Genomic DNA, 25081 nt, shown 5'->3' with positions numbered 1-25081 from the left:
GAGGTCTGTTTTACAAACAGACAGGTTCCAATTGAAGTGACACATCAATCATAGAAACAGTTACAGTGAGATGCTTTTCACATTACAGCAGTGATATGAATTGCTGTTCCTTCTACCGTCATATTGGTTTTCATTAAAAGGAACTGGACGCGTCCTATAAAGTGGCAATGCTCAAAAAACAACCACTTCAATCCGTAAATATCAGCGAATCCCATTATTTCGTGATGCCAAGTGTTTCAATTTAGTTTTTTTCTGCTGGACGTGATTTAGTAGATTTTCCCCATTAATGCCTTTCTCTCCGCTGCATGTGTGACTGTGTGTTTACAGAGTTTTGATGGACATGGTGAAAATGGAAAGACATCTGGACGTCAGGCAATTACAGAAAACACGTTTCTGACGGTGGATGAATTGGTCCGTGGTCTTTGGTGAAAGAAGTCATCGCTCTTCTCAGGGACTGACACCAAAGTGCCTTTGGTTTATATTTGCGTTCATGTAAGAAAATGCCTGGAGGTTTGCTGTATTAATCGTTGCTTCAGTTCTCACCTATTTTTCACCAAAGATTCGATTTTCCCAACCTGATAACTAAGGACCTACATACTATACTTTATTTTAGGTAAACACCAATGCTCAGCGGAGCTAGCACGCTACTTTTGTTTAGGTTGAGAGTTGATTACAAATGACCAACGTCAGGTGTCTTCAAACGCCGGCGCTTGGCAACAGGTTGACAACGGCGTTCGTTCCGCCAGTGGCGCTGATTGGCGGCCTGTTAGTCCCATCCAGCAGATTGATTGCCTGCCTCTTCGTGTCAAAGGGCAGCTAAATAAAACCTGCACAGTACTAAACCCGCCCTCCCCCCTTTGGTATTATGAATGGGCTGAATGCCAGACTGACAGGGAGACATCCAGTAATGTTGCCAAACGCAGTTCAATCAGGCAAGACATTTGATGATAACATTCATCATGCTGGATGATGTCTTCATGAGTTTCACAGAATTTATTTGGTGCTTGAACTCAACGGGGGGATTTGCGCTGCGTTTGTCCTGGGACGGCAGCAGCTGATAGGCTAGCGACGAGGGCGTGACCCTGCGCTTATTTGCTGGGAGCTGATAGAGATGTACAATAGAGTCTAGTCTTCATATCTTACGCTATAGCTTCATTCAGCTGCATTAGGTGCTTAAAAGGTAAGCACATTTCTCAAAAAGTATTCACTATACGTATATTACTATACGGTATCTGTTCATGTTTCTCATTTGCAATTTGCTGAATGTTTAGCCAAAAACTTTTTCATTGCATAACAAAAGCTTTGCATTCATTAACTTTTCCACCGTCCATCTCACGTTTGCTTGCCATCCTTCATCCTCTCACTCTCACTGTTGCAGGGATGCTGAAGACCCTTTGCGCTTTCTTTTCGCCTTGGCAAGCAGCTACTGATCAAGGCATGCGACTGGAAGGTTGCCATTCTGAATCATATACAAGTCGGGCATATCTGTCAAGTGTGAAGATTTGTAACCCAGTGTGAGGCCGGCTGTCGTTGAATTAAGGCGGCATTCACACAGGACAGCTGACACAGTCACAGAGTTTGTGTTGGAACCATCCAGACCCCCAGGACACTAATTAGGGAACCCAGTACTGATCCACATCATTACTTACATTCGGCCCAAATTCTGCTGGGCAATAGCAGTGACAAAGCTATTACGTTTTGGACACCAACTTAGTTGTTTGTTGAATTTGGCCCAGTATGCAAATGCTGCACATATCTGAAGTGTGGCTGGTAGAAGTGCCATTTGTGGCCCCCATACCATGCAATTTCCCTATCAAAGATAGTTGACCACGAATCATCTCAGTCATCAGTCTGAACCAACAAAAAAACAGGAATAAATTGTAACATTGTAACATTGTAAATCTAACATTCTGTTGGTGACAAGTATTGTACTTCTGAGCATTTAAGCATTTCATTTAAACATCAACACATCTCCATAGATTCTGAATTAGGGAAAACGTGCTTCCCCAAAGAAATAAAAAGTGAACCTGACACACTGGGAATTGGACTTTTAGAGCTCCAAAGCTTTACTTCCTTGTAGCTTTACTTCCTTGTACTTGAACTGCATTGGATTGAGTGCAAAATGGAAACAAAGTCCATTTCGTTAATCAACCACAACATACAACCAGTGAGCAAGTAGGTTTTGAGAATGAAGCACAACGTATTTTGGTTCAGCAGCCTTGGTTCAGTGTTTCCTCCTTTCCTCCCTCGCTGGATTTATTCACTGCTGCATCCTGATGAAGGCGGCCGAGCGATATATATTTTTTGTGTTTATTCTCTACCTTGCAGCATACATTAGCCAAAAATCAATAAAGGGTTCTGGATCTTCTTACATTTTTGCAATTCATGTCTCACCAGCTGCCCAGGTTTGTAAACGTCTCTTCTCAGCCTGACGCGATGCTGCTGACTATTTCCAGACATTGTCAGGCAAAAAACCCCAAACAAAACATCTGTTCGGCTCTTTATGTCTCCTAAATTGTTAACACCGCATGAATATTCAAGTAAGGCAGGCATAGTTTATGCTGCAATTATTCTGCTGCGTGTGTTGTTTTGACAGCTCCTTATTGGCGGCTACAAATGTTGACAAAATGCATTAATTTAAGTGTTAGGCTAATTTGGCCGATTGAAGCTGGGGGGCGTCAGCTAAGTGCCTAAAATGTAAAAAGAAAAAAGAAATGATAATTTATAATGTCACATTTGTTATGCAAAAGTGAAAAGCTGAAAGCACATGGTTGACTCGTCAACGCAGATAGAAGAAGCACCTCGAGGCCGCGCATTTCAAGCCCCTTTGTGCTGCCGCATTTAACTGCATTTCCGCTGATTTGCTGTTCTTACTTGAGGGCAAACTAAACTCAAAGGCTTTTTTTTTCCCACCGTCCTCTGTTATCAACAACTCGACGATGCAAAGAATAGAGGATGTTGTTTCAATTCAACCGTGGTTGTTCCACAGCGGCAAGGCGACGTCTCCCATTGTACCCGGCTGACTGACACACTCCTGATTGAACGGCTCCACGCGGGTTTCCTTTGGTTTATTTCTCCTAAACCTTCAAGGTTATCTTTTCTAACCCGTCTTGCTGTCAATACAATTCTATTTGATTCAGAGAAGTTTTTTGTAAAGGCGCCTATAAAGAAATAAACTGAACCAACGCCTGCTGCCGTTTCACCACGACTCTGAAGCTATTGTTGGTTAATCCGAGGAATCTTTGCTTTTTCACAGCAAAACCTCTCAAATAAAGAATTCCAAAGCAAGCCCTTGAATGTTTATTCATTTGATATGATAAATGTCATCAGTGTTTGTTTATTAACTGTGCACAACTGTGTAACCACATTCCGAGATAGACAGTCGCTCCACCCAAAAAACACTGGGCTCTCCCTCACGAGCAACAAGCAGCATGTCCGTCCTGCTGGCTTCACTATATCCAATAAGATCAAATATTATTGGCTACCATCCATTTTGTATGGTCCCCATCCAGGAGGATATCATATCACTCACTGTCAAGTGAGTGATTCTTTATTCACACCCCAATCAGAGGTAATAAGATCGGCTGGCGCTGCCGCTGTATCCAATAAGTTATAATACAATTGGCTGTCAGCATTATGTATTCACACTTAAACGAGTTGTGATATGACCGGGGGCGCCGGTGCCTCTATATCCAATAAAATGTAATAGGATTGGCTGCCAGAGGTTGTGGATTCGATAAGGATCTAATGTGATTGGCTCGTATGGATTCCATATCCAATAAGGTAAAATGTGTCTTCCAGTGACTCTGAGACAACTTGCATTGACGCGGACCGGAATGCGTCCCAGAGAGCCCGGCGCGGCCGGGACGGTCCAGCAGATATTGTGTCTCCCCGTGTACCTCCGCTTTGTGCCGACAGCGGCAGTTTAGGAGGTTCAGCCCCACACTCTCCCTCCACAAGGCCGCCAAGTTCTGCATCTCCTGCGTGCTCTGATCTCCTGTGTTGTTTTGAGAGGGCTGAAAACTACTGGGAGGAGGAGGGGGGGGGGCAGCTGGGAGGACACATGAAAGGATTTATGAAACATTCCTTTTGATGAACCATACTGGCTGCAATTACTGGGGTACTGCAATTAATATATTTTAATTACGGCCTCCTATTGTGTCTGCACAGTGACTCTGAACTCCTCTGGTGCGGCGGATAAGGAATCCACCGACCCACATTTGAGGCGGCGACCAATTTACATAGCTTTCAGAAATCCATCTTTATTTTAATTCTTCCTTTGATTGTACATCAGGCACTGAATAAATACATTGTTATGAGATTGCATTTGTTGGAGGAAAAAAGGCTCGAACACATCACCCTAACTAACAAAACTCTTAAGATGTAAAAAAGGAAGAAGCACCAGGCGGATTGCGTTGAATGCACCGTTTCAGTTCAGAGTGCATCGTATTGGTTCCTCCCGTCAGCGTGAGACTTTAATAGGAGCTCTCAGTGTACGAGATCTTTATCGTACAACCGCCATCGCTACGGGCCATATACCGCAAGAACAGCACCCCTATATAACAACCCAGGGAAGTGCCAGCATGAAGCATGAAGCCTCCCCAGTAAACTCAGAGAGAGAGAGACACCCGCCGGGCATCAGTCCTTTGTACACAAGTGCAAATGGGGAGACATGCAAGTGGATGAATAACAACAGGATGTGTCCCATGCAAACAACAAATAAATACTCAGATTTTTCTCAGGGGTTTTGAAGCAGTTTTACAGTTTGAAAATCCTGAGCTTATTAGCTAAATGTTTGCAGCAGTTTAGCCTGTTAATAAGCCACAGGTTCTCAACATGGAAAGTGTGTGTGTACCATACGTGTCTTGTGTTGTCTCTTTTTGCATCTATTTTGAGGGCTGGCGTAGTTTATAAATGGAAAGCTGGAGAGGGAGGATAGTCAGTGATCTCATAGTAACATTCTTTGTCTAAATTGGGGCATATTTATGATAATCAAGTGGTGGAACCACGGTTTACATAATCTGGGGGCTTGGGGAAATGTAAAGGGGAAGTATAATGCAGAAAGGGGCTTCCAAGTAGCGGCTGCAGGTTTTACCTTTGGGAATGTTGGAACAATCTGCGCTCTCCTTTCTGCAGAGTACTCATGTACATACAGATACAATAACTGGGCTACTATAATACAAAAAAATGTAGGCAAGTTACTTACTGTTACTTCAGATAATCCAGATCTATATCATTATTTCTAAGCAGATTAGAACATAATGATCCCCATAAATGGTAATATTTAAAACATATCTGTGCATCCAGAATCCATAACAAGTCAGAGTACCATTTGGGATAAAAGGTATAATGTGTTGTCCTTGGTCATGTGATCATGGAGAAACATGGGTCAGAATTTAACCTTCTAACTGGGTCCATAATCTACACTTACTTTTAAAATCAACCAGACATCAGAAAGACACAAATAGACAGAGTGTGTTTAGTTGACTCACTCAAGTATCAGAGACAAGAAAAGGGGAATCTCCTCTTTCACGTCCTTTGAGCGATACGAAAGCGATATATCTTTCCTTATGTCTCTCCCTCCCATCCGGCTGGCAAAATGATGTTAATGGCCTTCATCTGATTATCACAATGAGGACCCTCCAGGTAATTCATTTGGGCATTCGGCCAAACGCATTCAACTCTGATCAAACCAAAAGGTCTAAGGGTTCCGATCAGAGGTTGACCGGAGAACCACGTAATGGCGAGTTCTTCATCCATCCAGATACTTTGATAACTGGTCGAGAAGGCCGGCTCCATTGTTAGCTTAAAACTAGAAAGTGTGGAAGAGGTGGTGGAGAAGAGGTGGCCGAGGACACTGGAGAAATGGTAATTGGATAACGGGGAGCAGCCTCTCCGGCAGAGCGCTGATCACTCATCACAAGGACAGGTGGAGGAGATCATTGGTGCCCACCGCAGTAAGAGCGTACGATCAATCTCCTCAGGCCAAACCTGTCTCACTACGAGCGCAGTGACACAGTGTGTTTGTCTGCTTACATCTCAGTCTAATACTATTACATTTTCCTATATCGTGCATTTCTTTACCTTTATGGGTAAATGCTGCAGTAGCTAAAACATGTCATTATTATCCTTACATTACATTTAGCTTGCTTTTATCCAAAGTGACTTATGGTTAAAAGCAATAAGTGCATTTAACCATGAGGAACGAGACCCAGAACAAGAAGAATCAAGACATTTTCTTCCAAATTACCAGATGCTAAAAGTGCCAATATAAATGTCCCAATACAGGATTAATAAAGTAGCTATCTATCTATCTGTTATGCGGAAGCTTTCCTCACAATAACACACGGACAATGACATGTTCAACAAAAGCCACATGAAGACCGTGACATGAAAGCAGAAAAGGCTTGTTTCATTTGGACCGAGTCACCTGTTCCCCCGACTGACCCAGGTATCAAGTAAACACACGTTACCTCCACTTATTGTTTGAAAAGGAGGGAATACCAACCATAAATGTGATCCGTATCAGCTTTTAGCATATACACATACATGTGATTTAAATTGTAATGCTTTTAAGTCCCTGTGCAACGGAAGTCTGGCGTTTTTCTGGCTTTTGAGTCTTCTCCAGTGAAAGGGGATGTTGGCGGCGGTGAACCCTTACAGGCCCACTCCCAGCGGGGAACCATTACAAGTGCTGTCTGAAACGGTGCTACTCCCAGATGTCGAGCTCTACTCACCCAGCATGACGAGGCTGGTCGTGCCCTGTTCGTTCCCAGAAGGGTAGGTGGCGTACTCGCAGGTGTACCGGCCGGCGTCCGACATCTTTAGCTCAGAGATCCTAATGGACGGGTTCTCAAGGTTGTTGTGTAGGAAGACCACGCGGTCTTTGAACAAGCCATTGGGGAAGCTCTGTCCGTACATCGGGTGGTATACAGCGATGTTGTCCCTTTGACCATCGACGGGTTCCCATATCCAGGACACCTGGGAAGAACCGAGATTGTGAATAATAACAGCGAAGACTGTTTGAATAGTGGGATTATCTAAGGTGCAATTTCCCTATCAAAGATTCAGGTGTGCGAATCAATTCATGCCCACGTGGCAAGGTGGCACCTTTAAAAGTACGCCAAAAGATGTACACGTGGTTATTGTTTGCAGCGTACCTGTGCATGTGCAGACAACACACTGGATTACTTTCACACTGAGGAAAACTTAAAAGCTGGAGGATTCTTGGCTTCTGATTTATGGATGTTTGTTCGCCGTGCAGGTTGAGACGATGATATGCTCAGAAAGTAGGAGTCCCACCACTTTACATAAATATATATCTACTTTCATAGCGCCAGTTGAAAGCCTTTTCAGAATAGTGAGAAACGATCGTCCTTTTCAATTTGCCGCATGCAGCTTCCTGGTTTAACTCCCAGTCAGTCTGCTACGCGGAGCGTTGGTCGCTTGTTTATACAACGTTTACCGTTGAGCCTGATTGAGACAGATATGCCTTTCTTCATAGCTAGATAAAGAAAAGGAATATGTGCAGCTCTCTCTTCCTGGAGAACTGAAAAAGTAATTTCACTTATAGCAGCAATATGCGGAACTCAATTAAAGCTGCCAGACTAAGTTGCTAAGCAGTGGGAGATTAAATTAAAGGTCTCTTTAGACTCTCGAAACAAAGATCCTGTTGCTATTTTAAAGAACACTATTTGACAAAGTCAACTTGCAAGCTTTCTCCTTATAATTTGTGATATGTGAAAGATATTATTATCCGCTGTTATGCGACTCCACAGGAAGGGAGAATACCACCGTTACACCAAGTCCATTTTCTAGCGTTACAGTAAATACACACAAATGGCTGAAGCGGTGGACTTTAGGGGCAATAATGTTCATCAATACACCTTTAACAAACCTCTTTAACACGTATGCCGTCCGGATTATAAAGCAAACGTGTGGGGAAAATTATCCAAACTGCAATTACAGTTTTTGTGTGTGAACAAATTGCGTATTGATTCCATCCACAGCTCAGAGAGGTGGAGATCATACCGGGCTTAAATAGAAAGAAATAAACAGCTCACAGAGCTTTGCTTCACTTGGTGTGATGGGGCATCACGGGGAGCCATTAGGGGTTAAGTGTCTTGCTCAGGGACACTTCGACATGGGGCAGCCAGGGCTCAAACCACCAACCTTGAGGTTCCCGGTGCACCATCTCTACCCCTACGCCACGACGACCCCAGATATATGAATGCTTGAATAGACATAAGACAAGCCTAAGGCACCATCATCAGGTTTGACAATGCTTTTTGCATGTATCCCAAAATAATAATAAACAAAAACACAATATATGACATGCAAAAAGCAACAGAAACAAACCAGAAAAGTATGATATCAGTAGAGCGTCATTGACAATTTAAGTGTGAAATAAGCTTTTATATCCTCCACAGCCACGGTCAGAGTTGTATGGATCTCTTTCTCAGCTAATGCGTCTATCTGCACCTCCCAGATATCAATAAACGCTCTCTTTTGTTCCGTCTACCTTATGCAAGCATCGATGGAACCCTGCGAGATACGGTGCTGCCGGAGCGCCGCGTTGAGCTCCATCTTCCTACCTGTGTGAGTTTGGTTCGGCCTCCTCCATCGATGAATTCACAGCGGAGATCAACAGACTCAGTGGGATACGCCTCCAGCTCGTCCTCTACTCGCACTTTCTGAGCTCCGGTTCCTGGAGGCGGGCGAGACAGGGAGACAAAGATTATCCACAAAACCGATAATGTTTGAATAACAGGTTTGTTTGTATCGGAAATCCAAGAGGAACAAACACAGGCTGAGAAGGAAGAAGAGCTTTCTGGGATCCAGAGATCTGACGCAAAAACACACACGCCTCTGCATATGAAATATTAGTATTTCATTAGAAGTATTGTTTGTTTTTGTAGAGAAAGATTAGTTACGTCCTTGACAATTCAACACAAACTTATGGATGAACGTGAAGGAAAATTAAAGAGCAAAAAAAAAAGACTATTTGAACCAATAGCCTTTGTTGAGGCTCCTTTTAGCTCGGCCCTCCTCATTACACCACAACTCATCCACCACGGGGCGCCGCGAGGGGGCGAACCCCACAGCAGCTGCACTCGTCCTCTTCTTCAATGTGTTTCAAAGTCAGTAAAAAGCCCCTCGAACTCTTCCCTTGGGAATGAAAAGCAGTGATGAGAGCGCCGCCTAGAACAACGGGGCTCCGACTACCGAGGGTCAATTAGACTATTTGAAATGAGATTTTCATCAAATTCATATCTCATTCTGTCACTAACAGACTTGTATCGTGCATGTAGGAGAAATGCTTCATGCCACATTAGAACATCAGACAATCTAACAAGGATATTACATTGCTGACGTGCCAAAGATCCATAAATGGTTCAGCAGCTTTATCTCTACTTTTAGCCAAGAAATGGAGAAGGGCTGTGGACCCGATACCCTCAGAAGAATCAGCGGCCCTGCTCATCGTGTTATTTCTCCGTGTCCAAACACACTGGGGAGAGCCGGGCTCTCACCAGATCCAACGAGGATTCGACAAATGAAAACATTGTGGCAGAAAGTGCACTTGAGCCTTTTTTATTTTGAGAACAACACAAACCCCTGAACAGGAGATATTCTGCTCACAACATCACGAGTCACGGATAGACATTTAAAAACTGGACACAAGCCTCGTCTAGTGTTCATTAAAAGCACCAGCAGCAGCAGAGCTGAATTGTCCCTGTCTCGCAGCAATGGGTCTTACTTTTATTTATCTGTGTCAGCACAAGGAAACCTCAGCAATTGTGCCTTATATATATATATATATATATATATATATATATAAAAACACATATATGTATATGTATGTGTATATATATACATATAAAAACGCATATGTATATGTATATACAGTATATATTAATATAGCTGTAGTTACAGTTTATATATATGTATTATGGCACGATATGGACACTCACACACACACATTTGCTGCATTAAATTAGTTGAAATGAATGAACTTTAATGACCTTGTAATCTTATCTCATCATTATGAGATGGCGGAGAAAAGAAAAGGAAAAAAAGAAGGAAACAAGGATGGAAGAAAGAAAGAGCGGAGAAGTTGTAATCCTTTGTTCATGCGATGAAGTCCAGCGGCTTGCAAACACTATCAGGGGACATTTCCGAAAGAGGCTTTGATTGTTCCGTCCTTTGAATCCCCTCATTTTGCTACAATGGTCTTCATCATCCAGCCTCTTGCTGCACACTTCATTAACTCCAACACTTTGCTCCTTCTCTTCTCGCTGCTCTCTGCTCGGCACTCGTGCAGTGATCAGGACCCCTGCCATGAACCCCCCGCCGACTCGGGGGTCAAATCCCACCACGGTCTTTTCTCCATCACCTCCCCTCTGCCCTCACAGTCAGCCTCTGCGCCTGTGAAGATAAAATTAATCCGAGAAGTCGGCCTCTCACTCTCCCTGCGAGAGGAGGGCGGGGGGATCATTGGCGAACGTCTGGCTGGTCCCGGGGGGCTCCAGAGAAAAAGCCTCTTAGCGTGTGAGGGATCGATTAGGACAATGCGTTACATGCCAAAGCATGGAGGTGAATGAGAATTAGCTGTGGAAAACCGAGAGGACGCGTGTGTCTGTGCTGCACGTGGGGTCGGGGCGCATGTTGGAAACTTTTGCCGTAGTTTAAAATGCCGTTAGCTGCTGGTCCTCAGCTCAGGCTTTGTCACTATGACAACCGTCAACAGGAAACTCAGACAATCCCAACCCTGTACTGTGCACCTTTTACTGTCCGGGAAATAAATGCAAGCAGATGGAACATCGTCCAGAGTGATGGGAACACACTGGGGTGTGTGTGTGTGTGTGTGTGTATGTGTGTGTGTGTGTGTGCGTGTACGGAGCATCTGCATATTTAGAATCTATGAGTGCATACAAGACTGATTCAGTCATTGAACTAGAGTCTCTCCCCTGAGGGACACAATGGGCTGTGAAACCAGTCAACCAGACATGTGCACACATGCACGGGCCTAAATCAACAAGAGCGGCAATAACCAAACCCGCAACACCCCCCCCCCTCCGTTATTTGGCTCTCCTCATTCCGCTGCATTCTTCTTCTTCTACTTTCTTACTTATTTTCTCTTTCATGCACAAACTCACAAATGAATTCCCCTTCACTTAAATGAGCAACTCCCAATATTCATAAAGGCGCTGAAATGATGCACACACACACACACACACACACTCTGAGGGCATCACATCAAAGCCACAAAACACAGTGGTCCCACTGTGACACAGAGGGGGGGGGGTGACAGAGAAGGTAAAGGAGGCGGCTAAAAAGGCTAAAAGCAAAATGCGCAAAAATAGTTTGACGGAGCCCCAAGAAAGGACAGGAACATGAAGAAGAAGAATTCATGTGGAAGGATAAATGCAACAGAATGAGAGAAAGTCAGCAGTCAAAGGGACTAAATGAATGACTAAAGCGGAGAGACTGAGGGGCAGAAACGATGAGGGACGAGCAGAGTAAAGAGATGTGAGGAGGGAAAACGTGCAGCTCTGAGAGGGAGAACAGGGAGGGAGCCGAGGGCAGGCGACCGCCTCCAGAAGGATCAACCAGACCGCGCCGCAATTTACCCCAAACCTCCGTTCCATACCTGCTCTACACTCACTACATGTGCACACTTTTACGCTATAAATCATTTTGAAATCCATGTCAACTTTCCCAGATGACGGACTATTTTGTGTCGGCCCATTAAATAATATCTCAATAAAGTAAATCTGTGGTTGTGAGAAATGCGTGGATGCTTAAGCAAGGCACCGCAGTAGACATGACAAGTTAAAATCCCCACTCCGTCTTTGAATGTTGCGGCAGGCTGGTTGTTTTTGAACATGTTTGACAGGATTCTTTAAAGCAAATCAGTTGAACAAGATGTTCGCTCTGATCGTTTGTTCCCACACACCAAAAAAAAGGTTTCTGTGATCAAATAAACTCATGCATAACAGGGCTGACTTTAAGAAGTGGGAGCAAGGCTGGCAAAGGGGCACCAGTCTTTGGTTGCCAATAGCGACCGGTCAACCCTCGCTGCTTTAGAAAGCCTTCAGAAGAGACAAATGGCACACGGCACCAAAGAGCTGCCGAGCACGCTTCAGATCCGGAGGACGCCCTTGAAGTGACGACAAGGAAACTGGCAGAGGAACCACAGTTCAACGACGAGACAATATTAATACCTATGATTTGTTTCTGCCTCTTGATCCACAAACACTTCCAGTTATGCACCCGCCGACCCACTGAAGCACACCCTTTAGCGCACACTCCATTAATACAGACTGTAATTTCAGCTAAACACTCGGCCCTGGGAAATCACATGGAACTGTTGACTGTGGTTATTTTTCCCTTGAAGCGACACACACACACACACACACTTGTCCACGTGCTATTAGGGAGATTGGTATCAATGCACCGTGATCCACGTCTTTTCAGCCCTTTGCCATTATTCGCTCACAACCCCAATTGCCCCCACAATTTGCGGCCTATTCTGCAGCAGAAGTCGCTGCGGAACCGGAGCGTCGGCCCGGCGGGGAGACGAGAGGCGGATAAACGAGTGGCAACACTCTGCCGACCCCCCCGATGCACCGGGGAGATGAATCACACTTAATTGACATTCAGAGGCTTGTGGCATTTGCCTGTGTGTGTGTAGACGGTCACGCAGCACACGTGTGAGGAGCGTGTGGACGGGCACCGCACACGCTTACAGAGGCTGCTGACGCGTCGGCCTGTCCTGATGTCAGTCATGTCAGCTTTTATCTCGGCGATTTCCAGCAGCTGTCAGAGAGGCTAAAATGGAGGGTATGAAGGCGTTTATGTGGCAGAAGCTGCTGCCCGGTTTCGTCCCACCAGACGGGAACGCCGATGTATGATGAGGCTAATTTCACTTCTTTTCTTCAGACGCCATCATCATTGTGAACCGATTGGACTAAAGCCCACATGATAGTCAGGTATTAAGGTAATACCTAAGAAATCAAAATGGAAATGTGATTTTAAAACCTGTCTGTGCGCCAATTATGTCCCAGAGCTGTACAGTCACAAGACACAGCTTGAGACGCTTCTCAGACACGTCTATTCTTAAAAGGTGCCATATTGAAATAAAGTGATACAAGTCCTCTTCTGAATACCTAAGAAAGTATTCGTTTAGGAAAAACCGCTTAAGGTCATTTGGATTCCAAAATATAACTGGGCAATATTTCCACTTGATTACCCGCATGCTTTTGTAGTGTAGGTTTTCTGAAATGTCGTCATTAAATATCAAATGAGGCATTAACTCAAATATGAATAATGGATGAAAGCAGGTTTTGTTTACATATTAGAGTCAATCTCTTGTTATCGGTCCATGATAGTAGTAGAAGTAGCAGTAAAAGACGCCTGAATGTGTATTTTGGATGTTTTTTTGTGACTGGTCAGAAAGAAGAAATGTGAACATTGAACCGAAAGGCCTCGACATCTCAAAATGGGCCTTTTGTGCCTGATGTGCCTCAATGAGAGGTCTACATTTTTTTGGCCACCTATTGGCAGCACATTCTAGCTTTGACAACAACCCTGATGTCACTGTTGTACTTGTCCAAATGTATGGCACGAGTAAAGGAGCAAGTGGAGTGACTTCCAATCCTTAAAAATGTAAACGCAATTGAGCCATTGGTCACTTCATCTTTCTTACACACATAGCACAGTGGATTAACAGGTTGAGCCTAAATAAAATCTGACTCCGATAGCAAGCGGTGAAGCTGAAGCTGAACAAACACACACACAAACACACACACACACACATAGGACGCTGGGTGTGTGAGGACAAAGATGCTAATATAGCTGTAATTCAAGAATGAAATATTGTTGGTGAAAGGAAAGAGAAAGATCTCAATCCATCAATGTCCATATTTTCTTGCATTAAATTGAAGCTAAAGATAAATGAGGGATTGTAGATAATTCCTTTGCTGTGGCTGCTTTTAAATTAAATTCTGAATGACGAGATAAGAGACGTGCTTTTATTCATCATGTGTAGCCAAAATAAATAGTAGGAAACTGTGATTTGAAACCATTGATGTTGGTTCTGTCCTGAAACTTTCTTCATAAGATATGGTTTATCCGGTTAGAAAATGATTGTCAGCATAATAATCTGAAATCCTTAGAGGCATTATGTCTTTTCTTTATAAAACTTCATGGACTGGAACAGTATGAATGAAACATTGAGATGATGAAGACTTCACTGGGTGTGTCCGTTGGTGTACAACGTCTACATGTTGCATTCTAGGTGTACCACACTGTCCCTTGTGGCTCTGTGCAGAGGCCGGCTTGGGATCCCACACTAGATCCCACATGCAGCAGCATTGAGCATTGAGGAAAAATAGGTCAGGAAATCGAGTGGACTAACGTTTGCGGCGGAGGTCTGTGTGCATCCAGTTAAAAATAAGCATGAATAATTTACGGCTGTTGCATCCAGGATTATTCCAAATGAGATGTGGACAGACAAAAAGTACAAGTTGAACATGTGCGATAAACACTATTAGTTCCATTTAGTTCAGTTTACATAATACTGTGGGATTTATTTTCTTGCGCACATCAGTGACCTTTGAATTAACTCTGATTGGCCTCGGCCTTTGCCTGATTGGACATGTGTGCGTGTGTGTGGAAAGTGAATGGTGTCATTTTGGAGGAATCACAGCTGGAAGCGTAAACAATCCCTGTAAATGTGTAGATAGAGCTCGGTTGATAAATAATCTGTGTGATAAGCTCCTCGATGCGCTCGGAGTGCCTTCTCTCCTCGCCACCCCAGCATTTAACAGGCCGCATTAGATTTTAGAAATGTGACATGAAATTCTAAATCAGACCACCAGGCACGTCCCAGGAAATGAAGCTTAATGAAGGTTACTGATGTGTATTCACTAACAAGATAGAAGTGATATTTTGACTTATATATGAATTGAACTTGAAAGGGAACGATGGAGGACTTTCTGACTTTTTAAAACCACAGATTTGTTGTATAATTATATAGCTTATAAAATGAAAATATTTTTCCAGTAAGTGAAAGTAATGTAAATATTTTTTTGCTATTACCTTTCAAACAGGTATGGGATGTGATAGAATGAGCTACAGAGGCAGAATTACTTTTGGAATAACATGAATGGGGACTTGACAGCTCAGATAATTGGCATGTTTACACTGTGGGTGGCTTTTCAGTGTTACCGTGTTGTCAGCTGACAACCCATTAACTCCAGCTATGGTGATTTCATGTCGGGGTTCTGTCTGAAATTGGGCTGCATAATGCGCTGCCGGCTCTGAAAAACTGATATGACCCGTGGGCTTTTGTGCAGTCTGATTTGGAAATCTTTTCAAACAACCATCTGCATAATTTCTGAAATTTGCAGTGGACTATCCAACCTGATGTCTGCTGTTAATCATTCCTAAAAAGATGCCATTTCACAGTTATATTCACACTCACTCATTCACCCACTCATATGACTTGGTCAATGCCCGTTTGGGGATTCTTCACATTTGGAGACTGCAATTCTCAATTTCTGAAACGCTTGCAAACTAGTACAGGTTCGGCATTCCCTTTGAATGGTTGATGCTTTGCAAAAATGGTTGGGGTTATGAATTGAGCATTGAGCTTGAGAGGTGGATGTTGAGCATTGACCTCGAGAGGTGGAGGTTGAGCATTGACCTCGAGCGGTGGATGTTGAGCATTGACCTCGAGCGGTGGATGTTGAGCATTGACCTTGAGAGGTGGAGGTTGAGCATTGACCTCGAGCGGTGGAGGTTGAGCATTGACCTCGAGCGGTGGAGGTTGAGCATTGACCTTGAGAGGTGGAGGTTGAGCATTGACCTCGAGCGGTGGAGGTTGAGCATTGACCTCGAGCGGTGGAGGTTGAGCATTGACCTCGAGCGGTGGAGGTTGAGCATTGACCTTGAGTGGTGGAGGTTGAGCATTGACCTCGAGCGGTGGAGGTTGAGCATTGACCTCGAGCGGTGGAGGTTGAGCATTGACCTCGAGCGGTGGAGGTTGAGCATTGACCTTGAGTGGTGGAGGTTGAGCATTGACCTCGAGCGGTGGAGGTTGAGCATTGACCTCGAGCGGTGGAGGTTGAGCATTGACCTTGAGTGGTGGAGGTTGAGCATTGACCTTGAGCGGTGGAGGTTGAGCATTGACCTTGAGCGGTGGAGGTTGAGCATTGACCTTGAGAGGTGGAGGTTGAGCATTGACCTCGAGCGGTGGAGGTTGAGCATTGACCTTGAGCGGTGGAGGTTGAGCATTGACCTTGAGTGGTGGAGGTTGAGCATTGACCTTGAGCGGTGGAGGTTGAGCATTGACCTTGAGTGGTGGGTATTATGTTTGTTCACAAAGTCACAGACGTCGCAAATGAGGCAAATTTTAAACGGCCAGCGCGGAGGCAAAAAAGCGAAAGGGGCAAATACTCGGCTTTTCCCGCCCGACGCTGTCCTGCGAAAGCCAATCAGCGATGAGAGGCACCGCTCGTCATCACCGCCGTCCTGCTGCCACAGCGTCAATACACTGTATGAAACTGCCAGAGACACACACACACACACACACACACACAGCTGTAAGTTAGTTTGTGGGTAACTGAGAGGCATCAGACCGGCTGCTGGTCCGCCTGAAGCAGCGCTGGAAGCCGCAGTCATCCAGACGCACTTCCTGCAGGAGCCGGGTGAATTGAAGCTGTGTGCGGCGACGGATGATGTCATGAACCCAAACACAAAGCCGTTTGCGGTTCCGACGTTTGTGTAATTCACACAACAAATAAAGAGCAGAGATAGTGGTTATTTATTGCCATGGTGGGAACAATAACTGTCTTTACGGCGACAAGTAACAGAGATAAGCCCCGCCCCCCCTTCGCTTTTGGTGTGAACGCAGCATTTGGCGTTGAGTAGTGGAGACAAAAGATGGGCTGTAGTGTGTGTCAGAGAGTACAAGTACTTACAATGAGCCGGACAGATGACGAGTCATTTGTATTCATTAAGAATTGACTTCCACTGTATATTTTCGTCTTCAATCAGGTACCTCATGTCCTTTCGATGATAGACGAGGCAGGAATTAGCCATTAAAGCCAGCACCTTTCCACCCACAATATGCCGAGATGGTTCATGATCCTCCGCACCAAATCCATTATCATAATTCATATGTAGTAGATATGCAATTTTATACGCGGTAGAAATAGCGAGGTGCTCAGTGTGGATGGCATTAAACTCCCACCTCTTGTAGTACGTTGAATAGGTGTGTGCCGCCCACCTTGTTTGTACGCTTGCACAGTCAATGTCGGGTTTCCGCGTGTCAAAGAACGCGTTCTGTCTTCTTAAAAAGGAAATTGCTTCTCTACAGGTAACTTTAGAAGCAAGTTCTACCAAATTGGGTTCCATGCGGGTCGCTGATACAAAAACAGATTTTCTCACAAGTGGCACATGCGAGTCGTTTAAGACAATTTTCCCTTGGATGTAAATGGAATGAAAGTGTTCTCGCGACCTCCACGTACACAGAGTGCCGCTCTCCACTGAGGAGAACTCATCAGAATGTGCCGTGGCTAAGAGGTCCCTGCAAAAGGGAAGATCAGTGCTTTGATTCCAGGCTCCTTTAGGCGGCGCGTCGACTTGTCCTTGGGCAAAGAATTAAAGCCCCAACTTGCATGACGGCCTCAGCCGCCCGTGTATGAATTTTGGTGTAAATGGGTGAATATCGACAAGTTGCGAACAGCACTTTGAGCGCTCAATTTACCATTTGCTATCCATAGAAGTCATGGATTTTTGCAGAAGAAAAAATCTATTCTGGGTCTGACTGCCACATAAATATGAATATCTTCCAGGTCCAGCAATATGTCTCCTGACACGGCCATGTCATTTTCATGGTCTGCGGATTTCTGACAGGACTTTAATCTCCCCAGAGGGAAATACTTCTTTTCACTCTTTAGTAGAATACTCGTCGATGAAACGCGTCCACAAATGCAAGGAAACCAGTAGGTTGAATCAGAATCCGAAAGGTAGAAAATATCGGGCTGAAACGGTGGGTTTCAGTCTCTGTAGTTGAGACTTTGGTAAAAAATCCAGTAAATACCATCCACAGAGGAAAACAAGAGATGTTTTGGATACAGGCCTCAGTGGAGCGTTTTTCTTCTTTTCTTCCTGTGATATTTGACATGAATACTAGACAGAACATGAATATTAGTAAAAAGGCATCAACCAATCATTATGGGCCAATTTTTAAGAAACAAAAAAGGGCTCTGCAGTCCTCACTGCTGAACCTAAAAGTATCGCTTCTCTCAACGTTCAGCAAACTCAACGCAAACCAGATCAACTCATTCTGTTCTCCCCTTTCAAAATAAAGCCCTTAATGTATAAAACACATGGGGTGCTGGTCCACATGTTTGTGTTGGTCATTTGTCACGCAGCCCTGTAATGTCCTTTTAAATACAAACATGTTATTTGTGACATCTCATGAAGCAGACTGGGAGATAAACGGCTTCTTACTGACCGTTTCTCACAGAGCAGGTCTACAAGTAACCTGGATATCTTTCACGAGTAAATCCCAGAACACCGGTGTTGTTGCACAATACGTGCACAGTATTCTGGCTGTTCCATGGCGTCCTAACAAATCCCTGTGAGAATGGTCTCTAGACGGGATGGAGCCGGAGATTCCTACAGAGGTGCCCTTTAGCAATGTATTCCCACCTCAGCCAGGTGTTGAACCTATAGAACGGTCTGAGTATCTAGGGTGTAGATTTATAGCACTGGGGGTGGAGGGAACCTTTTCAAATGACATGTTTGTGCATCAAACTCATGTTGTGGGCTTTTGTTTTAGTAAAGGAAAAATCCAGCTGGAATATAATGCAGCCAGATTCTCATCTTTCATTGATATGTTGAGAAAAAAGTGTTTTTTTGAAAAATAATGTTTCAAGAAAACAGTTATTTCATTTTATTTAATGGCAATGAAGTCATTTTGGAAAAACTCCTGCTGCGGAAACAATGGAGAGTGGAGCGACGGCACACAGAACTGCACATGGTAAAACTAGAAGCTGTACTGATACCCGTCTAAAGGGTGATGACTACATTTGCTTATGACTTCTCAGGGCGGAGCATTGTTGTCTGTTGTGGCACGACGAACTCTTCAGGATTTATACATTTCATATAAATATTCTAATCATGGCCTTGATGAATATGGATGCAGGATGCTGCTGAAAGAGGAGATTTAACAAGAGATTAAGCTTCCCTGGATTAACCACAGCCAATGAGAAGGACGGTTCTCAGGAGTTATTCCTGCATAATGCACAGATAAAGTGTATAGAGGACCGAGGGAAAACCTTCTCACTGGGGGCTTCATCTTCACATTAAACAAGCGGTGGTAAAGAACAGAGGGTTGCATATCCGGGGTCTCTGCTTTCCTTCTCAGAGAGCGCCGCGTGGCAGCGTCCGCACGCCGAGCGCCACATCGCGCCACATCGCCGCCATGTCTTGCGAAAACAAAAGATCCCACGGCGCCCGAGTCGATTGGGCTTTTGTTCCGCGCCTCCTCTCATTGCTTTTCATGTCCCTGCCTCGTTGATCAAGGCTGCGCGACGTCTCTCCCTCCGAGTTCCACTGAAATGCTCGCCTTCTCTATCTGATGCTCGACATGCTCGCATTCTGACGCCCAGATCAAAAGGCCGGCGAGGGATTCATCAAAGGAAATTATTCCAAAAAAAAGAGAGAGAGATAATGAGAAGAGGATCAAGATATAGGAGACAGGGTTTGAAACAAATTTGATGGTTATCCAATATTGGTAGAGAGGACGAGCAAAGGCAAAGGAGGGGCAGCGGGAGGGGGGACTGAGACGCGATGTGCATGACGCGGGTCCTGTTTCATCCGGTATTGACTGTCGAAACAGGAAATGCGCGGCAGTGATGAATCGCTTATGGTACCGCGAGACTGGTCCAAAAACCTCAGAGACGCCCACAATGTTTCCCATCAATCTTCCACTTCACTTGCCAGGTTGAAGCGGATTGAACCCAGCAACCAAAAGCCAAAATAAATCCCTCATGCTGTGTAGTAACATTCAGTCCATTCTACTGTGTCCTGGTGGAATGTTTTTACTCTCAATTATCGATGAAAACACAGAGTGTGCCCAGAAAAAGCCTCCTCGGAGAGGACTTGCCACTACATGCCATCAATCCCACTCGTCTTCATTAATCGCAGCCCGGCACCGTTCGCAGGCGCCTGTTCACACTCCACATCATCAGCAAAGTCATGAACCTTTGCTTTCCACGCAGACTTCTCAAATCTTTTTCAACTGGCTGAGTCCTGAGCTGGAGGCTGTGCAGCTGCAGCATGGAGGGGGGGGGGTGGGGGAGGGGGGGTCAGTAAGGTCCATCCGAGTGACTTCAGGAAGTGTCTCTCAGCGCCGCTTGTTCTCTCTCTCTCCATCCTGTCACAGGGTCCCTCACTCTTATCTCCAGGGCCGGTCGCTCTGCTATTAAGTGCGCCCACGCACCAATCAGGTGCGTTTAGCAGCACTGTCACGGGCCCATTAGCCATTACTTACATGCGAGTGCCTCTTCTCCTGCTGCATGATCTGCCTATCAACTCTCACTCGCCGCACTAAAAGGCTTTATCACACCAGGGAAATCGGCTCACGGGTGTGTGTGTGTGTGTCTTGGTGTGTGCGTTGACATCTGCCGCTCTGGTGTTTGCTCATATTATAAAAAAAGATTGCATGTTAAATTACCGCCGTTTGTAAACGAGGTAAATTGTACACATGTTTTACGGGACATAATCACACAGCCGCTCCGTGTCATAGGGGTCCGATTGTCAATCCTGCGCAAATATCACCAGCTAGTGCTTTGTCAATACGTATTAAGACCAACAGGTATGTTATAAAGCGATCTCTGCCTTCTCATTACAGCCAGAACAGAGGCCATGTGACCTCTTGGTACAAGCCATGACTTAAATGAAGACATTTTAATTACCCATTACAGGGAGTAGCCAGAAGCTTGAAACATCCAATAATACGCAAGCAAAACAAATTCATCACAAATTCTGAGCCATATGTTAACAGAAATTACATTATTTTTCCTTTTTCTTCTTAAAATCGACGCGTGCTTTATCAGCGGCGGGCCGTGAATCACTGAGACAGACTGGTGCGTTCCAACAAAGGGGGAGGATTTGGATCATTTGATTTCGATGCGGCGGCGGTCCGTTTTAACAAGCGCTGTTCAGTAAAACCCTAAGATGAGAGTAATGTGGCCAGCCGAGCACTGAGCCCTAATTACTGATATTTACTGCCAGCACAAGAAGCAAGTGGCAAATAACTGGATTACAAAGCTGAACACAATTAATAAGGGAAGATCAGCAGACGAGCAACGTTAACGCCGCCGACACGGGGATGGGGACCGCGGGAGGGAGGGGGGGGGGGGGGCACCAGGGCACAAGATGAAAAAATGAAAATCACTAAATTAAATTAAATAAGGGTTCGCAAAAAGGGACTCAGAATTCATCTGAGCTCATAAAAGGAACTCAAGTTATTTTCCTTTTAACTGGACATTTGAAAAAGCAAAAATCTCTACGCATCCGTCTGCGTGTGTGTGTGTGTGTGTGTGTGTGTCCTTTGCATATCTCCAGAACCGCTGCTCTTGAATTTAGGATATCCGATCATGACCAACAGGGCAACCGGACCCGCAACCGGGCAAACAAGCGTGGTCAATAAATGCTTCCACCTTTTATTTACATGTCAGACAACGGGACGCACACTGAGTGAGTGATGCTTCCTGACTGGACATTAGAAGTTTAGGTGGCTGCCTAAAATGCAAATTATATATCATTTTATTAAGAGTGTAAATGAAATATTTGAAAATGTAGAGTTTGTGAGAAACAGCAACGTACCGTAATAGAGATGATTTATGGCCAGTTTACAGCAAGCTGAGCAGCTTCTAATGCATCATTAGAAATACTAATGACAATACTTGTTTTGATTAAAAAAAACTTTATTTCCTCAACATTGGAACATTGGAAAGAGAATAGATTACTTTAGCAAAATACAAGGATAACGTTTAGAGGTGTTGATGGGAAATGAGCAACATTTAGTATTTGTTGCAATAAAAACATGATCAGCAATCTCAAGTTATTCTTTCTCCTGTGCTGATCCGATCAGGGACTCGGATCCTCCGTCACTAAATAATATGGTTTCTAATATGTACAGACAAATGACTTAGTGCTGTCTGTGTCACGTGACACGTGACTGTGTCATGTGACTAAACCAAACCCCAATGACCAAACGTTTATCCGTCACCTCACAAGCTAAAAGCCTGGTGGATGCAAACCGCCATTCATGTCCCTCGTGAAACCAGGGAGACCTGCTGATACGAGCTGATGAAGCGTCGGGAACGCATCCAGTCACGTACAAATAAACAGATCCACGCAGGAAAAAAAGACAATACCGCAACAAAAGACAACAACAAGAACAGAGTGTAAAGCACAGCGCTGAATAAAACACCAGCCTCTACGCGGGGACGAGGCGGCGAGTGCGTGAGGGGGGAACAGAGTGTTCCAGCACATTACGCTCCGATGTGGCACAGGACGCAATGTGGGAGCGCTCGCCATCAACTCACGCCCAGGAATCCTGTTTGTCTCGAGCTCGTCCTGCTGTCTCCCCCCTTTGGTGCAGGGACGACAACTCTACCCTGTTAACACTGCTGGGCATCTGCAGCTGAGTCTGTGTGTGTGTGTGTGTGTGTGTGTGTGTGTGCACACACACTATTATCTCTATTATCTCTGCAGGTATCCAGATCTCATCCAACTGTCCCGGCCAATCACTGCCACTGTGTGTGTGTGTGTGTGTGATCTCTGGCTGTCCTTGCTCTGCCCCACATCTTTCTATCCTACTAATGTAAGAACACACACACACACACACACACACACACACACACACACACACGTGCAGTGAGAGCCCCCAGCTGTTTTCAGTCCCTCTCATGTCCAACTGACAGACACTAAGCACACTGACTCTTAACTCGAGCCGTCAAGACTCCTCCTCCCTCCTCCCTCCTCCCTGCTTCCTCCTCCCTGCTTCCTCCTCCCTGCTTCCTCCTCCCTCCTCCCCGGTGCCCTCTGACTGACTCTCTCTCTCTGTGCCTCTCTCCCTCTGTCCATCTCTCTTTACTTCCCGCTTCGCCTGTGCCCTCTGACTGACACTCTCCTCCTCTCCATCCCCCCCTCATGTCATCTACTTCGCTCGTAACGTTTCACCAGCCGCTCCGTAGCGTCGCAGGTTAGCATGCTAATGTTTACAATTAGAACACTAGAGATTTGTGGGTAATCATGCGTAAAGCAAAGTTTTGGACTTGACTTTCCCCATAACACTCAGTCAGTGTCTGCGGAGAGGATCATTTTGCGCGATACTACTTTTCACCGAATTTTGTGGCAATTAAAAGGTCATCGCGTCGTTTCACTTGAAACTAACGTCGACCGCCTGGCGGCACCACAGGTGGAGGGTTCAGCCTCTGGGGATCAGAGGCCTTTCCCAGTTCCCAGTCCCAGCTGCAGCACGTCTCTTCCACACGCCACGGGTGTATCAGCTCCCCCTCATTCCTCCACCCATTCAAGGGGGTCCGGAACGACTGAGGCGGCGGCGGATCGATCTGTTGCAGATGAATACCTGTCATACTGCATAGGACCGCTGATAGACTGGAGCAAATTAAATAAGGAGTTGAACCGCTTTATTCGACACCGTAACGCTTGTGCCTCCCTCGGCCCCTCGCGCTCTCCTCTCCCGCTTTCATCGACGCATCCCGCCACGACTTATTATCCGTCTCGCGGCCTCTCGACTCCGACAATATGACTCCGCTCCCTGTTTGACAGCCTTCTGCGCCCCGGGGGGAGACGAGCTAAACTGATGCAGTGGGCGGTGCAGCTGCTGCTGCCCTTTTTACGTCTTCCTTGCAAATCAGACGCCACAAAATAGTCTCATTTTGTAAGTGCGCTGCATGCATGGGCCCCGGGGGGGAAATCAAGCGGATTATTGGAAATTTTAGGCACATATTGTTGGCTTGTTTCTTTGTTGTTTGGGAGAAACCTTTGTTTGTGCCTCAAACAAAGGTTTCTCATTTGGAATACAGCAACACGCTCCACAGAGCTCACCGTAAATCACTCCTTTGTACACACCCAGCCGATGAGGAGGGCGCTTATCGCCAGGATTCTTCCCTCACAGTTCAGCACAGATGGGAGCCGCGGGAATAATGCATCGATAATCATTACATAAATGAGTGATCAGGACATCGGCAGTGATGCTCGCCGGCAATCTCTAATAATGTTGCATTGCAAACAACCATGTGATCTCTGAATTACGACGCATTTACGTTATTTCTAGGCAGCTCATAATGCGTCACTACAACTACTCATGTCAGGTTTCCACCCATAACAATACACTGTTAATACTTAATCATTTGAATTTGAAAACGCTATGAATTATAACATCAAAGGACGACCTTTGGAATTTTGGACGGTTTACAGACTTTAAAGAGGTTGAAATCATTTTTGGGAAGCAAATAAATAAAAGTTTGGAGCCTTTGCTCTTTTTGTTGCTCTTGTGCGGATCCGATCAAGGACTTTGATCCGAGATACGATCTTGACTGCTGCTCCACCAATCTTCTGCATGCCGGAAACAAAAGCCTCCATCCGTGGTTCGAAGGACACACTGACTTTAAAACTTGAAATACATGAAATACTTCCATATCGGCTTTCCCGACATTCACACAGCAACATCGACCTTTAAAGAAGGCGGCGGGGAAATGGAAGAGGGAGCCATTTTACTTTAATCACAGTACACGCTTGGAGGGAAACGCTGTTGCTGGAGTATTTATTATACAGGAATAGTGTGTCCGTTAAAATGAGCGCAAATAATGGAATACTGTGTTCACGAAACGGCCAGCTGAACAGATGTTGTGGTCGACTCAGACTACTGGTATGTGGAAGATTCCCATCGGGATGTTTGATGCTTCTCCGGTCTGGAACCTGGTCTTTGAAACCATTCACATTTCAGTCAATAGTGTCGTTCCAAACA

At 45.1% G+C, this 25081-nt stretch overlaps 1 protein-coding gene across 2 annotated transcripts in view; it reads right to left on the bottom strand.

Annotated features, from left to right (window-relative positions):
• pvrl2l (PVR cell adhesion molecule related 2 like) overlaps positions 1-25081 on the bottom strand; it is a 217972-nt gene that overhangs the window by 121152 nt on the left and 71739 nt on the right. For both annotated transcript variants that reach the window (XM_040189452.2, XM_040189451.2), the window contains exons 2-3: positions 8595-8707; positions 6738-6981 (exon numbers count right to left, since the gene is read on the bottom strand). In XM_040189452.2, coding sequence (XP_040045386.2) covers positions 6738-6981; positions 8595-8707 — 357 coding nt within the window. The remainder of the gene's footprint in view (positions 1-6737; positions 6982-8594; positions 8708-25081) is intronic.

The sequence above is a fragment of the Gasterosteus aculeatus genome, chromosome 10 (genome assembly GCF_964276395.1).
Source record: "Gasterosteus aculeatus chromosome 10, fGasAcu3.hap1.1, whole genome shotgun sequence".
NCBI classification, from domain to species: domain Eukaryota; kingdom Metazoa; phylum Chordata; class Actinopteri; order Perciformes; family Gasterosteidae; genus Gasterosteus; species Gasterosteus aculeatus.
Note: the sequence above shows the minus strand (reverse complement) of the source record. Positions and strands in the feature narration are given on the sequence as shown.